This window comes from Hyla sarda, chromosome 3 (assembly GCF_029499605.1).
Source record: "Hyla sarda isolate aHylSar1 chromosome 3, aHylSar1.hap1, whole genome shotgun sequence".
In the NCBI taxonomy this organism is placed as follows: domain Eukaryota; kingdom Metazoa; phylum Chordata; class Amphibia; order Anura; family Hylidae; genus Hyla; species Hyla sarda.
The window spans coordinates 393,252,157-393,279,648 of NC_079191.1; the positions used below are offsets into that span (position 1 = coordinate 393,252,157).

At 43.3% G+C, this 27,492-nt stretch overlaps 1 protein-coding gene across 5 annotated transcripts in view; it reads left to right on the plus strand.

Annotated features, from left to right (window-relative positions):
- ASB3 (ankyrin repeat and SOCS box containing 3) overlaps positions 1-27,492 on the plus strand; it is a 118,351-nt gene that overhangs the window by 8,387 nt on the left and 82,472 nt on the right. For all 5 annotated transcript variants that reach the window (XM_056568020.1, XM_056568021.1, XM_056568024.1 and 2 more), the window contains exons 2-3: positions 6,481-6,682; positions 12,202-12,360. In XM_056568020.1, the coding sequence (XP_056423995.1) occupies positions 6,481-6,682; positions 12,202-12,360 (361 nt within the window). The remainder of the gene's footprint in view (positions 1-6,480; positions 6,683-12,201; positions 12,361-27,492) is intronic.

Here is a 27,492-nt window from a genome sequence, read left to right on the forward strand (position 1 = left end):
TCTCTGCACAGGGTTTGATAAATCTCATAAAAATGTCACAAAAGGCAATATGACTCTCTTAAAATGTAACTTTTAATATACTCATATAAAATAAGGTAGCCCTCCAAAAACAAATGTGTAAGGCCCCTTTCACACTACAGGTATCATCCTGTAAAAACCTCCATTATTACTCCCGGCAAAAAGTCCTGAAGACGGCCGTTATTTTTGCCGGCACAAAAGACGGTGAATGCAGTAATTTTTGGTCCAGCAGAAAAAATGGTGAAAAATGTCTGTTAAAATTAAAAATTGTAATCTATGGGAAACTGGAAAAAAAGTGATGTTAAAAAAAAAAACATCATCCATTATTTTCCGTTTTTTTTACATCTGTTTTTTGTACTTAGCATGCTCAGTACAGCTTTACAAAAAAAGGGTTAAAAACATGATTAAAAAAACCCGGATGTAACTGGTAATAACGGATGAACAACATCAGGTTTTTTAAGAAAAAAAACATTAAATATAACAGATGATGGTCGTCAGTTATCATCCGTTATTACCAGTTATTTCATCCATTTTTTTCATCCGTTATTGTAAAATTAAAGGCAGTAAAAGAGCAGGATGATACCTGTAGTGTGAAAGGGGCCTTAACCCCTTAAGGACCCAGGACATACTAGAACGTTCTGGCACCCTGGGCTTTAAGGACCCAGGACGTACTAGTACGTCCTGGTGTTTCTCCGGTCTCTGCCGCGCCCCGGGCAGAGATCGGAAGCGGATCCCTGCTGAAATGCTTCAGCAGGCATCCAGGGCAAACGCCGAGGGGGCCATGTAGGCCCCCCATGTCGGCGATCGCCGCAAATCGCAAGGGAAATCGCCCTTGCGATCTGCGGCGATACCGGGCTGATCGGGTCTCTGGGACCCGACCGCCCGGTAATTTCGCATGATCCCGGCTGTCACAGACAGCCAGGACCATGCTAACGTATAGGAGCGAGGTGGCAAGCCGGCCACCTCCTCCTATACCCTGCGATCTGTCGGTTAACTAACCGACCAATCGCAGGAGGGGGGGCGGTTACTTCCTCCCGTCCTGCCCGGCCCCTTGAAGTCCGGAGAGGACGGGAGGAAGACCGGAGGACGCGGCGGGGGACGGGGGAGTGCTGGGGACCGGCCCCGCTACTTACCTCGTCCCTGAAGACCCGGATCCCGGCGAGGAAGAAGGCGGCGGCGACAGGTGAGTTGATCTTCAGCCGCGGTCGGGCCCTTTACAGCAATGCACGTCGCCGTAAAGCGACATGCATTGCTGTATTGGGACCCTGTAAACTACAACTCCCAGCATGCCCAGACAGCCCTTGGCGTCTGGGCATGCTGGGAGTTGCAGTTTTGCAACATCTGGAGGTCCACAGTTTGGAGACCACTGTGCCCTTCCAGATGTTGCAAAACTACACATCCTCAGCATGCCCTTACTGTCCAGGCATGCTGGGAGTTGTAGTTCTGTAACATCTGGCCCTTCAGATGTTGCAGAACTACAACTCCCAGCATGCCTGGACAGTTTTGGCATACTGGGAGTTTTAGTTTTGCAACATCTGGAGGGCTGCAGCTTGGACACCACTACACAGTGGTCCCCAAACTGTTCTCCTCCAGCTGTTACGTAACCACTACTCCCAATATGCCCTTCGGCTACCTGGGCATGCTGGGAGTTGTGGTTTTGCAACAACTGGAGGCACACTGGTTGGGAAACATTGTCTGTTTCCTAACTCAGTGTTTCCCAACCCGTGTGCCTCCAGCTGTTGCAAAACTATAACTGCCAGCATGCACTGATAGACTGTACATGCTGGGAGTTGTAGTTTTGCACCAGCTGGAGGTCCCCCCCCCCTGTGAATGTACAGGGTACATTCACATGGGCAGGGGCTTACAGTGAGTATCAGGCTGCAAGTTTGCGATGCAGCAAATTTTGCGCGGCAGCTCAAACTCGTAGCGGGAAACTCGCTGTAACCCCCCGCCTGCGTGACTGTCCCCTAAAAACACTACACTAACACAAAATAAAATAAAAAGTAAAAAAATGCTACATATACACATACCCCTACACAGCCCCCCTCCCCTCCCCAATAAAAATGAAAAACATCTGGTACGCCACTGTTTCCAAAATGGAGCCTCCAGCTGTTGCAAAACAACAACTCCCAGTATTGCCGGACAGCCGTTGACTGTCCAAGCATGCTGGGAGTTTTGCAACAGCTGGAGGCACCCTGTTTGGGAATCACTGGCGTAGAATACCCCTATGTCCACCCCTATGCAAATCCCTAATTCAGGCCTCAAATGCGCATGGTGCTCTCACTTCGGAGCCCTGTCGTATTTCAAGGAAACAGTTTAGGGTCACATATGGGGTATCTCCGTACTCGGGAGAAAGTGCCTAACAAATTTTGGGGGGCTTTTTCTCCTTTCACCCCTTATGAAAAGGGGAAGTTGGGGTCTACACCAGCATGTTGGTGTAAAAAAAAAAAATTTTTTACACTAACATGCTGGTGTTGCCCTATACTTTTCATTTTGACAAGAGGTAAAGGGGAAAAAAGCCCCCCAAAATTTGTAATGCAGTTTCTCCTGACTACGGAGATACCACATGTGGGCGCAAAGTGCTCTGGGGGCGCACAACAAGGCTCAGAAGGGAGAGTGCGCCATGTACATTTGAGGTGATTTGCACAGGGGTGGCTGATTGTTACAGCGGTTTTGACAAACGCAAAAAAGAAAAAAAAAACACATGTGACCCCATTTCGGAAACTACACCCCTCACGGAATGTAATGAGGGGTGCAGTGAGAATTTACACCCCACAGGTGTCTGACGGATCTTTGGAACAATGGGCTGTGCAGATAAAAAAATTTGTACAGCCCACTGTTCCAAAGATCTGACAGACACCAGTGGGGGGTAAATGCTCACTGTACCCCTTGTTACATTCCTCAAGGGGTCTAGTTTCCAAAATGGTATGCCATGTGGGGGTTATTTTGCTGTCCTGGCACCATAGGGGCTTCCTAAATGCGACATGCCCCCGAGCAAAATTTGCTCTCAAAAAGACAAATATGACTCCTTCTCTTCTGAGCATTGTAGTTCGCCCGTAATGCACTTCATGCCAACTTATGGGGTACCTCCATACTCAGAAGAGATGGGGTTACAAATTTTGGGGGGTATTTTCTGCTATTAACCCTCGCAAAAATGTGAAATTTGGGGGGAAACACACATTTTAGTGAAAATTTATTTTAATTTTTTTACATATGCAAAAGTCGTGAAACACCTGTGGGGTATTAAGGCTCACTTAATTCCTTGTTACGTTCCTCATGGGGTCTAGTTTCCAAAATGGTATGGCATGTGTTTTTTTTTTTTTGCTGTTCTGGCACCATAGGGGCTTCCTAAATGCAACATGCCCCCCAAAAACCATTTCTGAAAAACTTACTCTCCAAAATCCCCTTGTCGCTCCTTCCCTTCTGAGCCCTCTACTGCGCCCGCCGAACACTTTTCATGGACATATGAGGTATGTGCTTACTCGAGAGAAATTGGGCTACAAATACAAGTATAAATTTTCTCCTTTTACCCCTTGTAAAAATTCAAAAATTGGGTCTACAAGAAAATGCAAGTGTAAAAAATGAAGATTGTGAATTTTCTCCTTCACTTTGCTGCTATTCCTGTGAAACACCTAAAGGGTTAAAACGCTGACTGAATGTCATTTTGAATACTTTGGGGGTGCGGTTTTTATAATGGGGTCATTTATGGGGTATTTCTAATATGAAGACCCTTCAAATCCACTTCAAACCTGAACTGGTCCATGTAAAATAGTGAGTTTGAAAATTTTGTGAAAAATTGGAAAATTGCTGCTGAACTTTGAAGCCCTCTGGTGTCTTCCAAAAGTAAAAACACGTCAATTTTATGATGTAAACATAAAGTAGACATATTGTATATTTGAATAAAATAAAATAAATATTTGGAATATCCATTTTCCTTACAAGCAGAGAGCTTCAAAGTTAGAAAAATGCTAAATTTTCAAATTTTTCATCAAATTTTGGGACTTTTCACCAAGAAAGGATGCAAGTTACCACAAAATTTTACCACTATGTTAAAGTAGAATATGTCACGAAAAAACAATCTCGGAATCAGAATGATAAGTAAAAGCATTCCAGAGTTATTAATGTTTAAAGTGACAGTGGTCAGATGTGCAAAAAAGGGCTGCGTCCTAAGGTGTAAAATGGCTGGGTCCTTAAGGGGTTAAAGGGGTATTCCAGGAAAAAACTTTTTTTTTTTTTTTTTTTTAGATCAACTGGCTCCAGAAAGTTAAACAGATTTGTAAATTACTTCTATTAAAAATCTTAATCCTTCCAATAATTATCAGCTGCTGAAGTTGACTTGTTCCCATCTGTCTGGAAACAGTGCTCTCTGCTGACATCTCTGCTTGTCTCAGGAACTGCACAGAGCAGAATAGGATTGCTATGAGAATTTGCTACTACTCTGGACAGCTCCCGAGACACTTGTCATCAGAGAGCACTTAGATAGAAAAGAACAACTCAACTTCAGCAGCTCATAAGTACTGAAAGGATTAAGATTTTTTAATAGAAGTCATTTACAAATCTGTTTAACTTTCCGGAGCCAGTTGATATATAAAAAGTTTTTTTCCTTAATAACCCCTTTGAGTACATCAGTTACTATAAACTCATATCCACTATTCTATGGGATGCAGACTGAGCAAATATAGCCAAAAAATCTCCCCACAGACTGTATTCAAGTACATTAAAGGAGATATCCAGTGCTGAAAAACGTATCCCCTATTCTAAGGGGGGGTCCGACCGCATGGAGCCCGCCGCGATCTCCTGTACGGGGCCCCGGTAGCCTGCGTGAAGGGGACGTGGCTGACACGCCCCCTCAATACAACTTTATGGTAGAGCCGGAGCGCTGTCTTCGGCAATCTCCGGCTCGGCCATAACGATGTATTGAGGGGGCGTGTCAGCTGCCGCTTCGTGCGGTGGTCGACACCCGCTATCTGGCCAGCGAGCCGGGGCCCCAGCGATTGGACCCCCTCACGATCTGAAACTTATCCCCTATCCTTAGGACAGGGGATACGTTTTTCAGCACTGGACTACCCCTTTAACAAATCCCTACAAACGAAACAATTATACATTAGCTGCTATGTATGTCCCCGATGAACCCCGTCTCAATTGTGACATTCAGGGGGACAGGATTATACTGATTTATGTTTCCTTTGTAGGAATTAGTTAATGTTCTTAAATACAGTCCGTGGGGAGATTTTGTGGCTATATTATCTCGGCCTGCACCCCATAGAATATTGGGGATCGTACCTTTACTCTGCACAGGTTTTTATAAATCTCCCTCATTGTCCCTGGCTGCATGAAATGGGAAAAGTCAGAGACAACAGTAAAATAGAAAGACTTGCACCACAGCACTTCTGGCTGTGGGTCCGGTGCATGAAAATGGGACAAAGAGGCTCACAGGGGTAATAGAAGCAACATTACACAGTAATATAACTTGGCATCGTGGGCTCAAAGGATGAAAGAAAAAAAAAAAAAAAAACTGGAGTACCCCTTAAATCAGTGTTTCCCAACCAGGGTTCCTCCAGCTGTTGCAAAACTACAACTCCCAGCAAGCCCGGACAGCCTAAGGCTGTCCGGGCATGCTGGGGGTTGTAGTTTTGCAGCAGCTGGAGGCACCCTGGTTGGGAAGCACTGCCTTAAAGGGGTACTCCAGTGGAAAACTTTTTTTTTTTTTAATCAACTGGTGCCAGAACGTTAAACTGATTTGTAAATTACTTCTATTAAAAAAATATTAATCCTTCCAGTACTTATTAGCTGCTGAATACTACAGAGGAAATTATTTTCTTTTTGGAACACAGAGCTCTCTGCTGACATCATGACCACAGTGCTCTCTGCTGGCATCTCTGTCCATTTTAAGAACTGTCCAGGAGTAGGAGAAAATCCCCATAGCAAACATATGCTGCTCTGGACAGTTTCTAAAATGGACAGAGATGTCAGCAGAGAGCACTGGGGTCATGATGTCAGCAGAGAGCACTGTGTTCCAAAAAGAAAATAATTTCCTCTGTAGTATTTAGCAGATAATAAGCACTGGAAGGATTTTTTTCTTTTTGGAACACACAACTCTCTGCTGACATCTTGGCCACAGTGCTCTCTGCTGACATCTCTGTCCATTTTTGGACCTGTCCAGAGCAGCATATGTTTTCTATTGGGATTTTCTCCTACTCTGGACAGTTCTTAAAATGGACAGAGGTGTCAGCAGAGAGCACTGTGGCCATGATTTAAATGCTGCTGTTTCTGTATGTAATTACCGCTGCCTGTACGGCCCCGTACAATAGGAGTCACCAGCCTCACCGGGCCAGCGCCAGCTGTGAGATCCCTCATGTCCCCGGCTATTCCAGCAGCCGCCGCCGCACTGTATTGTTAGAATAAGTTAACTGTCTTTCCTGCTTTACCACTTTGGTTATTGAACTTCTGTCTCCTGTACAGGTGGAAATGGATTTCTCCGAGGCGTATACTGATAGATGTTCTACGGTCGGACATGCCGCTCGCAGGGGTGATATAAAATCCTTGAGGAGACTAATTAAAAACGGAAGCAGCGTGGATGTGGCTGATAACAGAGGATGGATGCCGATTCATGAAGCAGCGTTTTCTGATGCCGCTCAGTGTTTACAGCTATTAATTCATTCAGGTAGAGGAGTTATTACAGGCGCATTAATATGCTGCTGCGTACACACACCGCCAGTCTGCGCTTTCTGATTAAATACCATATATTCGGTTTGTTTTTATGCTTTGAAACTTTTTTTTTTCTTTTTTTTCTTTTTAACTTGTCGGCTTTGTTCCGTATACAGAGATCCCTCAACATACAATAGTTTCAACATACAATGGTCTTTTCTGGACCATTGTAAGTTGAAACCAGACTTAACATCTGTTAAGTCCAGATCTGTGATACCTGTCAATGGCCGGAAGATCTGACCAGTCAGAATGGGCATTCACTGGTAAAACACCTGTATTACTGAAGCGTATGCACTGACTGATGTCTGGTAGCGCCCCCTACAGTACAGGGAGGTATTACATGTTCTGTACTCTTTACCTGTACCAGGATTAGCTGCTCCTTTGGACACCAGGATAGGACGACTCCATGTTACTTTTTTAGGACATTGCGTGTTCTGTACAGGAACCCGAAGAAGCTCCTGTCCTCTACATAGACCAGTGTTTCCCAAGCAGGGTGCCCCCAGCTGTTGCAAAACTACAACTCCTTTCTGTCTAAGTGCTCTCTGATGACACTTGTCTCGGGAACCACCCAGTTTAGAAGCTAATCCCCATAGCAAACCTCTTCTAAACTGGGTGGTTCCCGAGACACGTGTCAGCAGAGAGCACTTAGACAGAAAAGAACAACCTTAACTTCAGAAGCTCATAAGTACTGAAAGGATTAAGATTTTTTAATAGAAGTAATTTATAAATCTGTTAAACTTTCTGGAGCCAGTTGCTATATATAAAAAAAAAGTTTTTTTTAAGGATGGTAGAGTGAGCTCCCTGCTGCAGTCTTCTTGTGACTGCCAGCTGGAAATCCACCACTACAAGTGGACACACGGAGCTACCTGACCGCAGCAGGGAGCTCGCTCTGCCAGCACTCTGTGACTGCTGTCGGCGCATGCGCTGTGTGTGACCCTACCCTGTAGGGAAGCTGAAAGATGCATCACCCACACTAACCTGATTATGCAGGGTAATACTGAAGGTGATGCTGATTCTTTACCTTTTAAAAAATCTGTTGTGCTATTACTGATATATATACAAAAATCCTAATATGTAAATTAACAGCCCTTTGTCGCAGCATTCTGCTCGCCTGCACTGGCCCTGTGATACATAAATATGCATTTTCTTATCGTTGACAATCCGTGCTGTGTCCACGCGTCATCGCGTAAGCCCTGGATCACAAGCACGCATGTATCGGCAGTGTGCTGGAGTAGTGTTTTCCAATCAGTGTGCCTCCTGCTGTTGCAAATCTACAACTCCCAGCATGCTGCGAGTTCTAGTTTTGCAACAGTTGGAGGCATCCTGGTTGGGAAACACTGATGGAGAGAAGAAAATGCATATTTATGAAGGGAGTTGTATAGGGATCGGCCGGTATCGTTTTTTTAGGGCCGATACCGATACGATAATCGGTGGAGGTTAGGGCCGATAGCCGATAACTTATACCGATATTCCGGTATAAGTTATCGGCTATTTATCCCCCCGTGACACCGATGCAGATCATTGATTTAAAGCGGGCGCTTTAAATCAATGCACTGCAGTGGCTTTTGCGGTGCCATAGGCCGCCGCTGCCGCCACCCGCTTCTCTCCCCCTACCTGTTAGGGTGGTCTGGGCCATCCATCCTTCCTGTAGTGTCCGGCGGCATTCCGGGTGGAGGGTGAACCGGTCCGGGCTGTCCTTCTCCGGGGGTCCTCTTCTCCACTCCGGGCAGGCTCCGGCCTAGTAATGCAGCATAGACGCCGCTGCGCAGTGACGCCCGTGAGCAGCGACGCACCTGACGTCACGGCGTAGCGGCGTCTATGCAGCGTACTAGGCCGGAGCCTGCCCGGAGTGGAGAAGAGGACCCCCGGAGAAGGACAGCCCGGACCGGTTCACTCTCTACCCGGAATGCCGCCGGACACTACACGAAGGATAGATGGCCCGGACCACCCCATTACGGGTAAGTTAAATTTTTTTTATTGACTCGGAGGGTGGGGGAGGGGCCCGACCGGTATAGCGGTATGGGCAAAAATCCATACCGTGGGAGAAAAAAAAACCGGTATCCGGTTCATAACGGTATACCGCCCAGCACTACGGTGGGGGTTGTGACGTGGTGCGGGGGGTCGGGGGGGGGGGGGCGGTCGCGGTGCAGGGAGCGGGGCATTATCGGCTTATCGGCAAGGTAATTGCCGATACCAATAATGCCCAAAATCGTGATTATCGGCCGATAATATCGGCCATACCGATAATCGGTCGATCCCTAGAGTTGTATTACAGGGCCTTTGGTGTGCGAGCTGAACGGTGCATCAAGAGGCTGGGAACGCTCCCAATGCACCAAGAACGTTAAGATTTTTGTACATATCTCTGAAGCGGCGCAGCAGATTTTCAAAAGGTAAATTGCATTAGAATCAGCATCACCTACGCTGTAATATCTGGCTCGTGTGTGGGATGCTTTGGTCAGTTTCCCTTCAATGGCTGGAAATACCAATTAAAAAGTAGCCATTTTCAGCCGAAAAAAGAACAGGTAATTTCAAGTCATTTTTTTTTGTCATAATCTTACACTACCAAAACTAACAAAATGACTTCACAACACCATTTCTCATGTTCTAAAGCAGGTTTCTAGAGCAAGTTTTTTATTTATTTTTTTTAATTTTTTTTTACCATTGTGTTGTAATTTGGCGTATTTCTTAAAAATAGCAAATCATAGATTAATGACCACTGCATGTGACATGGCCTCCAATGACCAACATTGCTCAGAAATAAACACACAAACTAGACCACTAACTAAAAAAAGACTCATAAATCTCACCAATGTATTTGAAATCAGCAGTTGTGAATTTTGGTTCATGTTTATTGCAGATTGTCGTTTACCAATGGAAGTCAAAAGCTGGAAAACATGGGCAGACATTCTGCACATTAAAATGATTCGGAGGGTGCTAGGACTGCTCGGAAATATGCCATCTCATAGACGGCAATGCATTTCCGAGCGGAATCCGCAGAAAGTCTGTTCTTTTTGCGGACACCAAAATTACATTACAGTAGAATCCCATTGAAATGGAGATTCTGGGACTCCGCTGCAGCAGAATGTTCATGCAGAATATTCCTGCAGAATTCCGCACGGACATTCCGCTGTGTAAACATACCCAAGGGGGAAAAAAATCCACCCAAGAAATCTACAGCGTGTCTGCAGCATACATTGACATCCTGTAGACCAGTGGTCTCCAACCTGCGGACCTCCAGATGTTGCAAAACTACAACTCCCAGCATGCCCGGACAGCCAAAGGCTGTCCGGGCATGCTGGGAGTTGTAGTTTTGCAACATCTGGAGGTCCGCAGGTTGCAGACCACTGCTGTAGACTTTGTGCATATTTTATTCTACATGAATCACATCCACTTTGCTGCTACTGTAAATGCTGCAGATTTTTCAGAAAATCCACACCAAATGCAACACAAGTGTAGCTGGCCTCAGTCCTTAAAGGGGTTATCCAGGAAAAAACTTTTTTTTTATATATCAACTGGCTCCAGAAAGTTAAACAGATTTGTAAATTACTTCTATTAAAAAATCTTAATCCTTTCAGTACTTATGAGGTTCTGTAGTTAAGGCTGTTCTTTTCTGTCTAAGTGCTCTCTGATGACACGTGTCTCGGGAACCACCCAGTTTAGAAGCAAATCCCCATAGCAAACCTCTTCTAAACTGGGTGGCTCCCGAGACACGTGTCATCAGAGAGCACTTAGACAGAAAAGAACAACCTTAACTTCAGAAGCTCATAAGTACTGAAAGGAGTAAGATATTTTAATAGAAGTAATTTACAAATCTGTTTAACTTTCTGGAGCCAGTTGATATATATATATATATATATATAAGTTTTTCCTGGATAACCCCTTTAAATATACATCAGCCATGTGATGTAGTTGCCCCAGATATATTATACCATTTTAGCTTATTTGTGTATTCAATTCATAGTTTTTTTTTTTTGTGGCACAAAAGATGATAGGTGTGATGATTGGTTACATAAAATATTGTTTTTGACCTATTAATGTAATTGTTACTTATGTATCTTTTAATGACGCTTATGTACATAATACACTTTCATAATGCTGCTGGTACGTGTGATGCGGGTTCGGTGAGCCTTCCCAGCATCTGCACTTACTAGAGAAGACGGCAGATAAGTCCTGAGTGGTTCATCATAGGTATATTGTCACATGAAGTGTTTTATAGTTATTGCTATTATCTGATCGCACACTCCGCTGCACGGGTAGGCGCCAATTATACTTTCCGATGCACTTCAGCTGCTGCTCAGCAAATACAGTATTTTACCGTCCCTTCTGGAGTGGCCAATTCTGTGTGTCTGTTATTATTGCAGCGATTGAGGATAAATACTGTACGACTACCCTGATGACTAAGCCTGGGTTCACACCACGTTTTTGCAATACAGTCCCCATATATGTTTTCAATTTGAAAACCGTACGGAACCGCATTGAAAACCGCATGCATTAACTCTCCATTGAAAACCGTATGCCAAAAGATGCATCGGGTTTTGTCCGTTTTGCATCCTGTACAGTTTTGTCAGTTTTTTTTCCCGTACCCAAAACAGTAGCCTACCACGATTTTTTTGTCCGGGTGAAAAAACGTATTGAAATGTATACATTTTTTTTTTTTTTACCGTGAGAGTCAATGGAAACCGTACAGAAGTGTATGTGCGTAGGGTTCCATCTGGTTTTCACCATACAGTTTTTGACTTTGCACAGTTTTTTTCTCGGAATTTCAATCAAACAAGTGAAACTTTATTTATAATGGAGGAAAAGTTAAAAACGTATACTTTTTTTTGTTAAAAAACAGATGCAACCGGACATCATTTTTCAATCCGTATACGGATTAAAATTTGTACACAAGTTTTGATACAGTTTATCATGTTTTGAGGAATCCGTTTTTTATCAAAAACCTGAGACGGGAACTGTATTGCCAAAATGTGGTGTGAACCCAGCCTTAGTAAGTAGATGCTACAGTCAGAAAAATTGTAATCTGTTCATCAGGAATAAGTCCACACGCAGTGCCTCCTTTTGCCAAAAAGCACAATGAATCTGCAGTAAAATACGCATTTATTGCACACAAATGTTATTCAGATTTAGGGTAGGGTCACACGTGCTGTAATTTGCCGTGTATATACTGCTGCGTATTCTCATACCTATTAAAGTCAATGGGTCGCAAAATACGCAGCTGATTTCGCTACCTATTGAATTCAATAGTTAGGAAAATATGCAGCAGCAAATACTGCTGTCGACTCCAAAATCCACATTGCAGGTCCATTTCCTTGCAGAAATTTGCTGCAGTGGGCCAATGATTTGTTAAAATCTCATTCACTTACTTTGTATTGTATTTTGTGGAGGTTTTTTTTTCACAAAGAAAATCTACAAAAATAAAAAATCTGCAGCTACTATATAAGATTTTACTTAAACAAAAGGATTCTGTCCCAACAGCTCCATCCAGGGATTATGTAAAGTCAAAGACATTTGAAGGACAGTCCGCTCTGCATCTTGCGGCTAAACGCGGGAGTGTTCAATGCTCCAAGATTCTGCTACGAGCGGGCGCTGATCCCAATGACCTCACCAACGATGAGACTACCCCACTGTTCCTAGGTAAGGTATGAGGAGCCTATAGGCAAGTAATATATGATGTGGGTATTTTGTGTTGTTAAATATTCAAATTACTAATATTGAGATTGTTTTACACCATTAGTTAAATGTTGCACAGTATTGAGTGTTTTCTGAACTGTAGACCTTAAATACAATGGGACGCTGTATTTGTCTCAAACATTTGCCTGTGAAAATGATCAGGTTTCTACCAATCAGATTTTATTTTTCCCCTCAACAATTATTTTCACGCACACACAGTAATATGTACCAATTTGGGGACATAGAATTGTCCAAACACTTTCGTATTATCCTTAGTTCCCACACACATCAATCTTACTGCTAGATTCTAATAGAGATGACCGGGCACAGTCTGTACTCTAGATTCTAATAGAGATGACCGGGCACAGTCTATACTCTAGATTCTAATAGAGATGACCGGGCACAGTCTATACTCTAGATTCTAATAGAGATGACAGGGCACAGTCTATACTCTAGATTCTAATAGAGATGACAGGGCACAGTCTATACTCTAGATTCTAATAGAGATGACCGGGCACAGTCTATACTCTAGATTCTAATAGAGATGACAGGGCACAGTCTATACTCTAGATTCTAATAGAGATGACAGGGCACAGTCTATACTCTAGATTCTAATAGAGATGACGGGGCACAGTCTATACTCTAGATTCTAATAGAGATGACCGGGCACAGTCTATACTCTAGATTCTAATAGAGATGACAGTGCACAGTCTATACTCTAGGTTCTAATAGAGATGACCGGGCACAGTCTATACTCTAGATTCTAATAGAGATGACCGGGCACAGTCTATACTCTAGATTCTAATAGAGATGACGGGGCACAGTCTATACTCTAGATTCTAATAGAGATGACCGGGCACAGTCTATACTCTAGATTCTAATAGAGATGACCGGGCACAGTCTATACTCTGGATTCTAATAGAGATGACCGGGCACAGTCTATATTCTAGATTCTAATAGAGATGACCGGGCACAGTCTATACTCTGGATTCTAATAGAGATGACCGGGCACAGTCTATATTCTAGATTCTAATAGAGATGACCGGGCACAGTCTATACTCTAGATTCTAATAGAGATGACCGGGCACAGTCTATACTCTAGATTCTAATAGAGATGACCGGGCACAGTCTATACTCTAGATTCTAATAGAGATGACCGGGCACAGTCTATACTCTAGATTCTAATAGAGATGACCGGGCACAGTCTATACTCTAGATTCTAATAGAGATGACCGGGCACAGTCTATACTCCTAATAAATATGAATGTGGAGCGGAGGCAGCTTCAAAAACTCCAGTGGTGCTACACGGAAGTGAAAGTCCATTAAACACAGTAAGTAAAAGAGGGTGAACGGAGCACTCACCATGGCGGTACAGCTGGATATCACTTTATTTCTCGATGAATTACATCCAAATACAAGAAAGAGGGGTGCAGAGACTTACAGACAGGAGCGTCTCACTGCGCGGGGCCATCCGGTGAGACGCTCCTGCCTGTGAGTCTCTACACACATCTTTCTTGTATTTGGATGTGATTCATTGATAAATAAAAAGTGATATCCAGTTGTACCCCCATGGTGAGTGCGCAGTTCATCCTCGGTTCACGGCACAGAATATCTGCACAGAATTCTGACTTGCACTGCACATCTTGATTTCAATGGGTTTTCCAGTGCTCAGTTCCCACATCGGAAGTTCAGTGACTGCACTTCCAACGAGGATTTGAATTTAACGTTTAACATGTTCAATCTTCCTCAGGAATCCATCAGGAAAGTCCTGTTTATCAATGAGACAGCACTTTTTTCCGCAGCAACTTGCATCGGACATAGTGCGGATTTCAGATAATTTCTGCTACATGCAGAAGATCACATATTTCTCACTGAATTTCCTCTGTGTGAACATACCAAAATTGTTATGGCTGAAACATTTAAAGGAGTACTCTGCTTCTCAGCGTTTGGAACAAACTGTTCCGAACGCTGGAGTTGGGAGCTGGTGACGTCATAGCCCCACCCTCTCAAGATGTCACGCCCCGCCTGCTCAATCCAAGTCTATGGGAGGGGGCGTGACAGCCAGCATTCGGAACGGTTTGTCCCAAACGCTGAGCAACGGAGTACCCCTTTTAAGTGTACCTGTCAAAAAATAAAAAATAAATAAATAAAACTTATGACATGCCGAGTGTTCACAACACTAACCTATCTGGGGACATAAATCGCCTCAGGCAGAACCCTGACTAAAGACCCCCCCCCCCCCCCCCCAAAAAAAAATAATATTTTAACATATATAATGTTATTTTTTAATACATATATATTTAACCTTTATTGGATTTATTAGAAGTATAATAGAAATTGTGCTCAGTGGCCGCTAGGTGGCAGTGGTGCATTAAAACTCTCAACACTGTGTACATAAAAGTTCGTTTTATAAGATTTCTTGTGTCTGTGCCACAGACTACTTATATAGGGAATGCTGAGTTCTGCTGATACAGTCTACAGACTAGTATCTTCATCAATCCACAATTAATGGAACTATGTACCAGTGTTGCGCTAAAATATCACTCCTCTCCTCCTAACGTTTCGCCATTTTAAATGGCTTTTTCAAAGGTACGAGTTCAAGTGTTCAAACCCCCAATTTTTGGAAGATATAGCCGGGGGAAGCCTCTGCCTAAATGCTTCTCTCTTCAGCACCCTGTGAGCTCCATTATAAAGATAGATTCTCAAGTTAAAACTTTCAACACGTCTTTGCTATATGTAAAAGGTTCTGTATGATGTTATCCAGCTGTGTATTAACATATCACTGGGCCCAAAATATGTTCTAAATGAAAAAGCTGTTTTAGCAAAATGTTTGTTATTTATAGCTGAAAGGAAAACGGAAGTTAGAAAATTTTTGACCTTTTATGCTTTTAAAAAGGTTGGACTATTTTGTGTATAATATGGCTCAGATAAGTAATACTCACATAGCCTCACTCTTGACACTTTACACAGTGATTTTTTATTGATTAAGTCCACTGTCCACCAGATGACCACAGGTAGTTATGCCCCTAGGCCCCTGTTCCCACAGCTGTTTTTGCATGGCAGCAGTTTGGAAAGTTTCTTATAATGTAGTAAGCGTAAAGAATCATAAAGCAGACATTTTAAAGGATGGGAAGCTATAGCACATACAATATGTAGACAGGTGTGCTGCTGTTTGCAAGAAATCAGCCATGTTTTTCTAATCTTATACAACGTCTATAAACTTGACTAGCACTGGTCAGATATTTGTGCTATTAGGAACAATAACATTTTGCTTAGATTTTTCAGTATCAGACTTTCTAAGTAGCGTCAATGCAGTTTGATCTCACTATAAAGCTCGTTCATTATGGAATTCAGTGATGTTCTGTGATCACAGCCTTTTCCATTTTGATCTTGCATGAAATATCAAAATCATTTTTTTAATAATTTTTACTGGATTTCCATTTTAAAGGCATATTCTCATCTAAACAATTATCTTTTTGATATCTAGTTACACCTATCCAAGCATATACATTGTACATTGTATGTAAAAAATATATACAATATACATTGTATGTAAAAAAAAAAAAAAAAAAACGCCATTCCCCAAATTTCTCTTATCTTATTTATAGTCTTTTGCATGAGCCATTGCCTTTTGTTATGAGTGCCTTGGCCCATTTCTCGTGTGTGACTATTACTCTTGTAAGCACATTAGCTCCCTGTTAAGCTTCCTTGCTCACGCATACGCTACTTTTCTTTATGGCTGTTCCACATTGGAGCAGTCTGGTTTATACCTCTTAATGCTGTTATTCAGGACGCTTCACAAACAAACATGCGTGTAGAGATGAAAAAATATATAATTTTATAGAGAACCTGAATACAGAACACAAAACATTTAAAATCCTGTAAAAAAAACTATAGAAATATACATACAAACTCAAGCAAACCATTGTATAACCGAGCAAGAGTGGGTCTCCTGTGAAGGTCCAAAATAACTGAGAACACAAATATTTCATGATAGTAGGGATGGATGTATACAGACTTACAGTCTAACCCACTACGTAGTACCACACAATATCAACACATCAGGATACTAATAACACCCTAAAAGTATATATGTACATACGTGCATGATATAATACACAGTGGGTAACAGGAAAAAAGCATAACATGCTTAGAATATTTAACATCTATGCATAATAGAATAAAGTAGCTACCAAAATCATACCAAGTGGAAATTTTGAATAAAATATGATCTCAAAGCATATAGGTGCAAATCAGTACCTCACACATTTTGGAGAAAGCCAATGTCTAAAGTGACACAACTGTGAAGGTTAAAAAAAAGCCATATTTTTTTAAAGTGTTTAGGGCCAGGCCACACAACTGTTTCTTAGGCATTGCAGCCAGGTCACACCGCTTTTGTTTAGACGTCATGGGGGCCAAGTCAGGCAACCGTTCTGTAGGTGTCAAAGGCTAAGGCTGGGTCCACACTACGTTTTGTCCCATACGGGAGCGCATACGGCAGGAGGGAGCTAAAACCTCGCGCTCCCGTATGTGACCGTATGCGCTCCCGTATGCCATTCACTTCAATGAGCCGACCGGAGTGAAACGTTCGGTCCGGTCGGCTCATTTTTGCGCCGTATGCGCTTTTACAACCGGACCTAAAACCGTGGTTGACCACGGTTTTAGGTCCGGTTGTAAAAGCGCATACGGCGCAAAAATGAGCCGACCGGACCGAACGTTTCACTCCGGTCGGCTCATTGAAGTGAATGACATACGGGAGCGCATACGGTTACATACGGGAGCGCGAGCTTTTAGCTCCCTCCTGCCGTATGCGCTCCCGTATGGGACAAAACGTAGTGTGGACCCAGCCTAAGTCATACAGCTCATGTTAAGGCCTTGGGAGGTCAAGCTGTGCAACCCTTGTTTAGACATAAAAGGTCAAGCCATACAGCTCTTGTTCAGACCTTAGGGGGCCAAGTCTTGCAAATCTTGTTTAATCGTTGGGTCCTAAGTCTAGCAGCTCTTGTTTAGGCATTGGGGACAAAGTTCTCCATCTCTTGTGTATGTATCAGGGGGCTTAGTCACACAACTCTTGTTTATGGCATTGGGGCAAGCCGTACACCCCTTATTTAGGCATCAGAGGACAAGCCATGCAGCTCTTGTTTAGGAGTTGGAGGCCGGTAACGATTGGGTGCCAAGTCATGCAGCTCTTTTTTTATGCGTTGGGTGTCGAGTCGTGTAGCCTTAGTTTAAGCATCGTTGGCAAAGTCGTGCAACTTTTGTCTATTTGTCGGCATCTGAATGACTCCGCTCTTGTTTATCTGTTGGAGGCTGAAACATTTATTGTTTAAGCCTTCAGGGGCCAGGTCACGCAGCTCTTCTTTAGGCGTTTGGGACCAAGTCTTGCAGCTCTTGTGTAGACATTAGGTTCTTATTCACGCAGCTCTCGCACATGACTTTCTCTAAAGGTACAACAATAAGTGGCTGAAAAATACAAACAAGCTAACTGCGATTTCTTCTGCAATAGATCAAGCAGGGTTTTTCAGTGACATTCCTACACATGTAAAAATTGCTGATATTCCTGTCACACTTGATCAAGTAGCAATAGTTATCTCGTCTATAACTTTAGATGAAGCTCGAGAAACCTTAAAGGGGTATTCTGGGATCTAAGCTTTTATCCCCTATCCAGAGGATAAGGGATACAATGTCTGGTCGCGGGGGGAGGGTGGCGCCGCTGGGACATTGTGTGGGGGGCTTCGTCTCCAGTGTTGGAAACTTCAGAGTTTCCGAGACTGGAGACGTGATGTAACATAACGACAACCACCCCCTCCATTCATGTCTCCCCCTCCCATAGAGATGAATGAGAGGGGGCATGGCGTGACGTCACGGGGGGGCTCATGACGTCACGTCTCCAGTCTCGGAAACACTGGAGACACAGCCCCGCAAACAATGCGGGTGCTGCAGGGAGATCGCGTTGGTCCCCTCGGGATAGGGGATAAAAGCTTAGATCCCGAAATACCGCTTTAAACTGGTTTTGTCTTCACCTAGTATGTGGAATCTTTAGGTGTGTTATGTCATTGATGCCTCGATCACCTTCTTTACTGATATGATATGCCTAGTCAGCTGACCCAGAACTGACATCCTGCTCTGACACATTAAGCACTGTTAGGATTGGAGCATTAGACTGGGGATCACATGACCAAGTTACTGTAATGAAACATGTAGATGCATTTGTGCTGGAATAAAACAAATTAAAAACCTGTAGTGACATAATGAGAAAAAATATAAAATCACATTGTCTGAATTTTTAAGAATTTATTTGCAAATTATGGTGGAAAATAAGTATTTGGTCAATAACAAAAATTAATCTCAATACTTTGTTATATACCCTTTGTTTGCAATGACTGAGTTCAAACGTTTTCTGTAAGTGTTCATAAGGTTTTCACACACTGTTGCTGGTATTTTGGCCCATACCTCTATGCAGATATCCTCTAAAGCAGTGATGTTTTGGGGCTGTCTCTGGGCAACATGGACTTTCAACTCCCTCCAAAGGTTTTCTTTGGGGTTGAGATCTGAAGACTGGATAGGCTACTCCAGGACCTTGAAATGCTTCTTACGAAGCCACTCCTTCGTTTCCCGGATGGTGTGTTTGGGATCATTGTCATGCTGAAAGACCCAGCCACGTTTTATCTTTAATGCCCTTGCTGATGGAAGGAGGTTTTCACTCAAAATCTCACGATACATGGCCCCATTCATTTTTTCTTTTACATGGATCAATCATTCTGGTCCCTCAGCAGAAAAACAGAGCCCCAAAGCATGATGTTTTTACCCACATGCTTCACAGTAGGTATGGTGTTCTTTGGATGCAGCTCAACATTCTTTCTCCTCCAAACAGGACGAGTTGAGTTTTTACCAAAAAGTTCTATTTTGGTTTCATCTGACCATATGACTTTCTCCCAATCCTCTTCTGGATCATCCAAATGCTCTCTAGCAAACTTCCGACGGGCCCGAACATGTACTGGCTTAAGCAGGGGGACACATCTGGCACTGCATGATTTGAGTCCATGGCGGCGTGGCGTTTTACTGATGGTAGCCTTTGTTACTTTGGTCCCAGCTCTCTGCAGGTCATTCACTAGGTTCCCCTGTGTTGTTCTGGGATTTTTCCTCACCGTTTTTGTGATAATTTTGACACCACAGGGTGAGATCTTGCGTGGAGCCCCAGATCGAGGGAGATTATCAGTGGTCTTGTATGTCTTTCATTTTCTAATAATTGCTCCCACAATTGATTTCTTCACACCAAGCTGCTTACCTTTTGCAGATTCAGTCTTCCCAGCCTTGTGCAGGTCTACAATTTTGTTTCTGGTGTCCTTCGACGGCTCTTTGGTCTTGGCCATAGTGGAGTTTGGAGTGTGACTGTTTGAGGTTGTGGACAGGTGTCTTTCATACTAATAACAAGTTCAAACAGGTGCAATTAATACAGGTAACGAGTGGTGGACAGAGGAGCAAATACTTATTTTCCACCATCATTTTCAAATAAATTATTTGGGGATTTTATGGATTTTTTTTTCTTATTATGTTTCTCATAGTTGAGGTGTACCTATGATGAAAATTACAGGCCTCTCTCATCTTTTTAAGTGGGAGAACTTGTACAATTGGTGGCTGACTAAATACTTTTTTGCCCCACTGTATATTTACGAGTCTGGAAGGGAGCTGCAGAATGCAGAAAATCTCAAGTTGTGTGAAAATAATGTAAATTGCACTAAAATTTCTCGTGGGAGCAGCTCATGATAGTTTTAGTTATACTTTTTCTATTACATATTGGAACTGTAAACAAGAGCATAAAATAATTCACATAACAACATAAGTTATTCATTCGATGTGAGATCCGGATCTCTTGAATTCCGGATAATAATACAAGGAGGTTACTTATTGATATCACTCAAAGCTCCGTTAAAAGGGTTATCCAGGAAAAAACTTTTTTCCGAGACACCTGTCTCGGGAACTGTCCAGAGTAGAAGCAAATCCCCATAGCAAACACTGTTGTCAGACAGAAAAGAACAACTCAACTTCAGCAGCTGATAATTGTTGAAAGGATTAACATTTTTTTAATAGAAGTCATTTACAAATCTGTTTAATTTTCTGGAGCCAGTTGATATATAAAAATGTTTTTTCCTGGAATACCCCTTTAACTCTCCAACATGTTAAATGCAAATTTGTGTGGATATAGTTTTACAGTCTCCTTCTTTAATTATTTCCTGAAAAGCTAGCCCCCTGATTACATGTGAGGCTCATCTGTACATCCTGAGGTGTCTGTGTTGAACACGTCTCCCACTGTCATGTGATCTCCGCACAGACTGCAGATAGCAGGAACGTGTTTAATGCAGGCACCTCAGGATGTAGAAATGGGCCGTACATGTAATCAGGAGGCTGGCTTGTCAGGCAAGATGAGAAGAGGCCAACCTCCCATGATCAGCTGTTTTCTCGAGCCACACGGGATCCTGGGCTCGAAACAGCAGTAATATATTGTGCAGAATGATGCAGGACCCAGGGGGAATACGAGTATGAAAATCCAAAAGGGACGATCCATCCTGACAGGTACTACATGTACAATTAATACATGTATAACTTGGCATCAGAGGCACATACCATAAAGGGGTACTCCGCTGCCCCAGCGTTCGGAACATTTTGCTCCGAACGCTTTGAGCTGGCAGCAGGGGGTCGTGACGTCATGGCGTCACGACCCCTCAATTTAAAGTCTTTGGGAGGGGGCTTGGCTGTCGCCACGCCCCCTCCCATTGACTTGCATTAAGGGGCGTGGCATGACATCAAGGGGCATGACCATGACTTCACGACCCCTGCCGCCCGCACCCAGCGTTCTAAACGAATGACAGGTGCTGCACAGAGATCGCAGGGGTCCCGGCTGCGGGACCCCTGGGATCAGAAATCTTATCCCCTATTCTTTGGATAGGGGATAAGATGTCTAGGGTCGGAGAACCCCTTTAAATGTACAAAAAAGCGGTAATAGCCCTTTAATCATCACCTTTAAGCAGAGAACGGCTCTTACTACTCAGGAAGGCTTTCTCACTGAGATTTCAGAAGTCTTCCCTATACAAAGCATGTCATATTTTGTTATAAGCCGTGTCCCCTTCTAGATAAATAGGATCTTCATATTGGTTTTCCATTAATATTTAAAGCCATTCAGTCTCTTGTCACTTTTGTCATCACTTTTGTATCACTAGCTAATGGCAAGTACCAGTAATTCACGTCAGCTCCTCTTCCCGGTCATAATAAAACTTTCCATTCTGGTCACATGACATAATATCCCTTATTTCTCTTTTAGAATTAAATTACTTTTTCCTTGCTGGAAACCTGTGAAAGCCATTTCTATGTATTATCCCACCGCGCTTCGCTATAGACAACTCGGATGCTATATCTGAACATCTCCAGCTTACGCTGCAGGAATGGGAACCCAGAGAGAACTCATAACATTGGAACACCAGGACTTATTAAATTGTTTTGGCCTTACAGACTCACGGGTCTATGGAATTTCCTTTACATTAGCTTGCAGCCATTTAAGTTAATAATATATTCAGTTTAATATTACTTCAGAGTGTAACTGGTTTAAAAAAAACTAATTGATTTCACTACATTATTTCTTAATATTTCTTTCCCTTGTAAACTTCATGTAGAGTTCTCTGTAATGTAACTGTGGAGTGTGAGGTTCTGCTGAACTCTCGGAGCAGGTTCCTCATTAAAAAAAAATCTCTTATTTATTCCGTTTTGTTATCCAAGAATCTTCAGGAGTTCTCTCTGGACTTAAAGAAAAGTATTCATGCCCAATGCAGTACTTAAAGGGGTATACCGGGCAAAAACACTTTATCTCCTATCCAAAGGATAGGAGATAAGATGTCTGAGACGCCCTGCGATCTCCCCCTCCCATAGACATGAATGGAGGGGGCGCGGCGTGACGTTACGTCCCCAGTCCCGGAAACCCGGAGGTTTCTGAAACTGGCGATTCAGCTCCCTCAATGCGGGTGCTGCAGGGGGATCACGGGGGGTCTCAGCAGCGGGCCCCCCGCGATCAGACATCTTATGTCTTATTTTTTCCCCGGAATACCCCTTTAAGTTTAATGAAAGCCGCAATATTAGAAGATGTACAGCAGCCCTAAATGTAGGCCCCAAATTTCAGTTCCGGCATAAAAACTTATGTTACAATTTTTGAACCAATGATCTGGGGAACAACATAATTCTTTATAAAGAATGTGACGGCCGCACAGGGTTTCATTGTCTCTCGGAAAACAAATCGATGTTATTAATGGGCCATAGGGCCACCATGTTCTTTTTGTCACTACAGTGAAAGTGGTGCCACAATACATTTACTGAATGGGTTCCAATGCTGGTAATGTCTTTCTATTACTGCCCAATTTGTACTAATAGCACTAAAGGCTGTAACTGTAAATATACTGTCAAGAATAACGGACGTGGTTCATCCAAAAACATAGTGTATACTATTATGTGCAATCGAGAATAAGTGGCATGCACCGAAAACGAGGATGAATTTTTTTTTTTTCTGGAATGGTCTTGATGTAGCAGAGCTGCGTTAGTTATTTAGAAACTCTTCTGCATTATTTTAACTGTGAGAGCCAGCTCATCAAATAATCAATGTAGTCACTAAATGATAAATACAATTTGGCTACATGTATCATTAAAACAGCCACATAAGGCTTTTTGGTTTCGGTATGAGCTAAAAGTACCGTATATACTCAAGTATATAAGCCGAGGCCCCTAATTTCACCCCAAAAACCTAGGAAAAGTTATTGACTCGACTATAAGCCTAGGGTGGGAAATGCATCATCCACCCCTGTCATCATCCAAACCCCCGTCATTAACACCACTGTCATCATCACCCTCATCATCATCAACCTGTCCTTATCACCCCGTCATAATGACAGGGTGATAATAACAGGGTGATGATGATGAGGGTAATGATCACCCTCGTCATCATCCCCCCTTCATCATCACCGCCTGTCAATCCCTTCGTCATCATCCAGACCCCCCTTTTGTTTTCTACTCACCGGGCCGTCCATCTTCGGCCATCTATGCTGCAGGGACTGTCCGGTGGGGAGGGTTAGTCATTCCGGGCTGTCCATCTTCACCGGGAGGCCCTGTTCTCCGCTTCGGGCCGGCCACGGACTAGTGACGTTGCGATGATGACGACGACGACGCGCGGGGACGTCCGTGTGCAGCAGACATCCGTGACGTCCCTGCGCATGGACGTCCCTGCGCGGTGGTGTCAATGCAGCGTCACTAGTTTGGGGCCGGCCCGGAGAAGAGGACTTCCTGGTGAAGATGGACAGCCCGGATCGACTAACCCTCCCCAACGGACGGTCCCTGCAGCATAGATGGCCGAAGATGGACGGCCCAGACCACCCCTCCACTGGTGTTTTTTTTTTTTTAGTTCACTCGAGTATAAGCCGAGGAGGGCGTTTTCAGCACGAAAAATCGTTTTAAAAAACGCGGCTTATACTCGAATATATACGGTAAGTGTTTGAAAATTGCCTTGATATTTTGTGTATGCAGTCCTAATGCAGACATGAGTGTGTCCATGGTGATATACTAGAAACAGTCCCTTTTGTAGTCTCATCCTGTACTATCTCCTCCTGTCTGTCCATTGTCCTCTTCCATAATGAATAAAGTGAGATATGACGGCAGGATCAGGTTATACACAGAATTTGTTGTAACCATGCAAACACATTCGGTCTGCATAAGAGATGAAGGCACAAGAAAAAGAAGGGTATTTTTCAAGCATAAAAGAGCATCTCTGTATCCGGATGTCTCGACAGCCACTAGTATTTCTGACTGTCTGCTGCAGTAGGATCCCCAGGCAGCTCTGAGGTCTTGAGTAGCTGGTTAGCAGCACAGAGATTTGTATCTTCCTTACTTACCATGTACTACTTGCTATCCTCCCTGTACCACTGTGCAGTTATCCGGAGTTACTCTCTTTAAGCCTTAAAGGGGTACTCCGGTGGAAAACTTTTTTATTTATTTTATTTTTTTAAATGAACTGGTGCCAGAAAGTTAAACAGATTTGTAAATGACTTCTATAAAAAAATCTTAATCCTTTTGGTACTTTTTAGCAGCTGTATGCTACAGAGGAAATTATTTACTTTTTGAATTTCTTTTTTGTGTTGTCCACAGTGCTCTCTGCTGACACATCTGTCCGTGTCAGGATCTGTCCAGAGCAGCATAGGTTTGCTATGGGGATTTTCTCCTGCTCTGGACAGTTCCTGATACGGGGATCAGGTGTCAGCAGAGAGCACTGTGGACAAGAAAAAAAAGAAATTCAAAAAAATAAAGATTTTCCTCTGTAGCAAACAGCTGCTAAAAAGTACTGAAAGGATCAAGATTTTTAATAGAAGTAATCTACAAATCTGTTTAACTTTCTGGCACCAGTTACATATCCCCTATATGTAAGTGATCGCAGGGGATCTGACTGCTGGGACCTCCTGTAAACCCCAGAGCGGGGCCCTCTCTCTCAGTGAGAGCGTGTGCTGCAGTCAGCATGCCCTCTATTCTTTTCTATGGGAGTCCTGTACTTGGGCATCTCCGATGCTCACATAGAAATCAATTGAGTGTGTGGCATGGACTGTCTTTGAGAGCTGTGGCCCTGTTCTGTAGGTCAGAGGCCCAGCAATCAGACACTTATTCTCTATCCGGTGTATACGGGATAAGTTGTTTTTCACTGGACAGCCCCTTGAATAATAGGACAGACTGTCCCTTAGCATAAATGTACCCCAGTGATGTTAGGCATATGACAAACCCCTAACTGGTATGCCTTGGTGGTAACAGAGTTGCTTGTGTTTTTTATTTTTATCTATTTGTATGAGCTTGGTATCATGGTTACTATAGACTCAGGCTTTGTATATATTTTTTCCCTCAATGTCTTCTCCCCTGTTGACATTATGCTACTTGTGACAGAGAACGTTGGGAGGTTGGGATTGTCGCAGTTAAGTGGATTCAAGCCTCTTCTGATGATTTGTAGGACATGCCACTTTATCTGAGCATTTAGGGTTTCTTGGGGATTAGGATTTACTCTAGAGATTTTTAATAGATTTCTAGGTGTTGGGATCACAATTGATGGGTAGGTTTTATAATAAACAATATAGGTAAAGTTTTACCCCACCCTCATATATGTTTTGTCTATTTTGAGACCAGGTGGTTTTCTTCATTCTAAGTGGGTTCCCACTGTAACCTAGAAAAGTGATTTAATTATTATTTTCCAAGACTACTCACCTTATTTTCAATTTTAGACACTCCCGCAGCTCATTCCCCTTGGCGACCGGAAGATCCATCCTTTTACTTTTGTATAAGTCTGTATAACGTTGCATCAGGAGTGAGATACGGTGCGATCAAAACTTCTGACATGTGTGGGGAACATTTCTGAAGTATTTACTAGTGACAGTAACCCTTGAATACTCCAGTTACAGCTGCCGCTTAGAGGAGTAGTCTACTGCAGACTATTCCCACACCATTGTGCCTGGGCTGAAAAAAAAATAGAAAACAAACTTTCACTCACCTTCCTGTTTTCCCCCTGAGCGCTGCTACAGTTTATCGGTCCTCCGGTCCGCTCTTCATCCTTCTTCCTGTGCACGGATCGTCCTGAGGCGGGACATCACTGCAGCCGGTGATAGGCTGAGCGCTGTGTGATGAACCGTGCACAGGAAGAAGGATGAATGGAGAACCAATAAACTGTAGCGGCACTCCGGAGCAACGCAGGAAGGGGAGTGAAAGTTTGTTTTCTATTTTTGTTCAGCCCGGGCACAACGGAGTCGGAATAGTCTGCAGTAGACTACTCCTTTTTTTTTTTTTTTTTTCTCAACTGTAAACTGCAGTATACTAATCCTTTTAAGTTAAGATTTTTCTCAGATGAGTGTGTCATCCCTGTAATACATTCTGGACTTGAGGTGTTTATGTCAGGAGTCTAGAGTGTTCTGTGCGTGCTCTGCGTTTTCTCTCTACACCTATAAAACAGTCGATGGGATTCTCTACTGCAAACTGTCTTTGTCTCTTTGCTCTCTTCCCTATTTACAGTCTGTGTGAGCTGTCCTCCATGTATGCTTTCCCAACTCTTCACACTCTTGTCTGCCTTGTGCTGTATAACACCCTTCCCTTCAATGCTGCTGTCTTTAACACTGGGAGAGCAGAAAGCCCTTCTGATGGAGTATCAAAAATAAAATAAAAATTCAGTGCAAAAATGTCTATAGCATAAAGGTCAAATAAAAACATTACAAGAAAGGCCATGTTTACAAGACAAAAAGTTAGATTTCACATCCATGTCAGAAAACAAATCTGCTCTGCGTGGACCACAGACTGTAATGCCATGTGACCATTCCCTACTTTAGGTTGATTCTGATATTGTTAAAAAAATATTCCATGATCCTCAGAGCCCAGATCTATGTACATTCACATAAATACGGGTTACAGTATAAGCATCTGGAAAAAAAAATGACATATTTATTTTCACCAGTGTTAAAGGGGTACTCCGCCCCAGACATATTATCCTCTACAAAGATCTCGGTTGCGGCACCCCAGACATCTGGTGCACGACCTTCCAGATGACTGGCTATGTGGGGCTTAGGCTCGTGACATCACAGCCATGCCCCCTCAATGCAAGTCTATGGGAGGGGGCATGACGATACCACGCCCCCTCCCATAGACTTGCATTGAGGGGGCGAGGTGTGACGTCACATGGGGCGGAGTCGTGATGTCACGATTTTCCGTTCCTGGGGTCGGGACCCAGACCCTCCAGCGCTTCCGGAGCAGTAACAGGTGGGTGCCGCATGCTATATTGCGAGGGTCCCCAGCGGCGGGACTCCCGCGATCAGACATCTTATCCCCTATCCTTTGGATTTAAAGGATTGAATGCATTTATAACAGATATATACTATAGCATGACATTTCATTGCATTGTTTTACTCTTCCTGACTTATAGGTAGTGTTATAGCTCATACTCATTCAGAGCTTTACAGACTGCAGACCTGAAATCCCCCAGCATCCCCATTTGTTCTTTTTCAGTATAGGGCAATATAGGGCAAGGTCTTGAACCATTTACTGGAC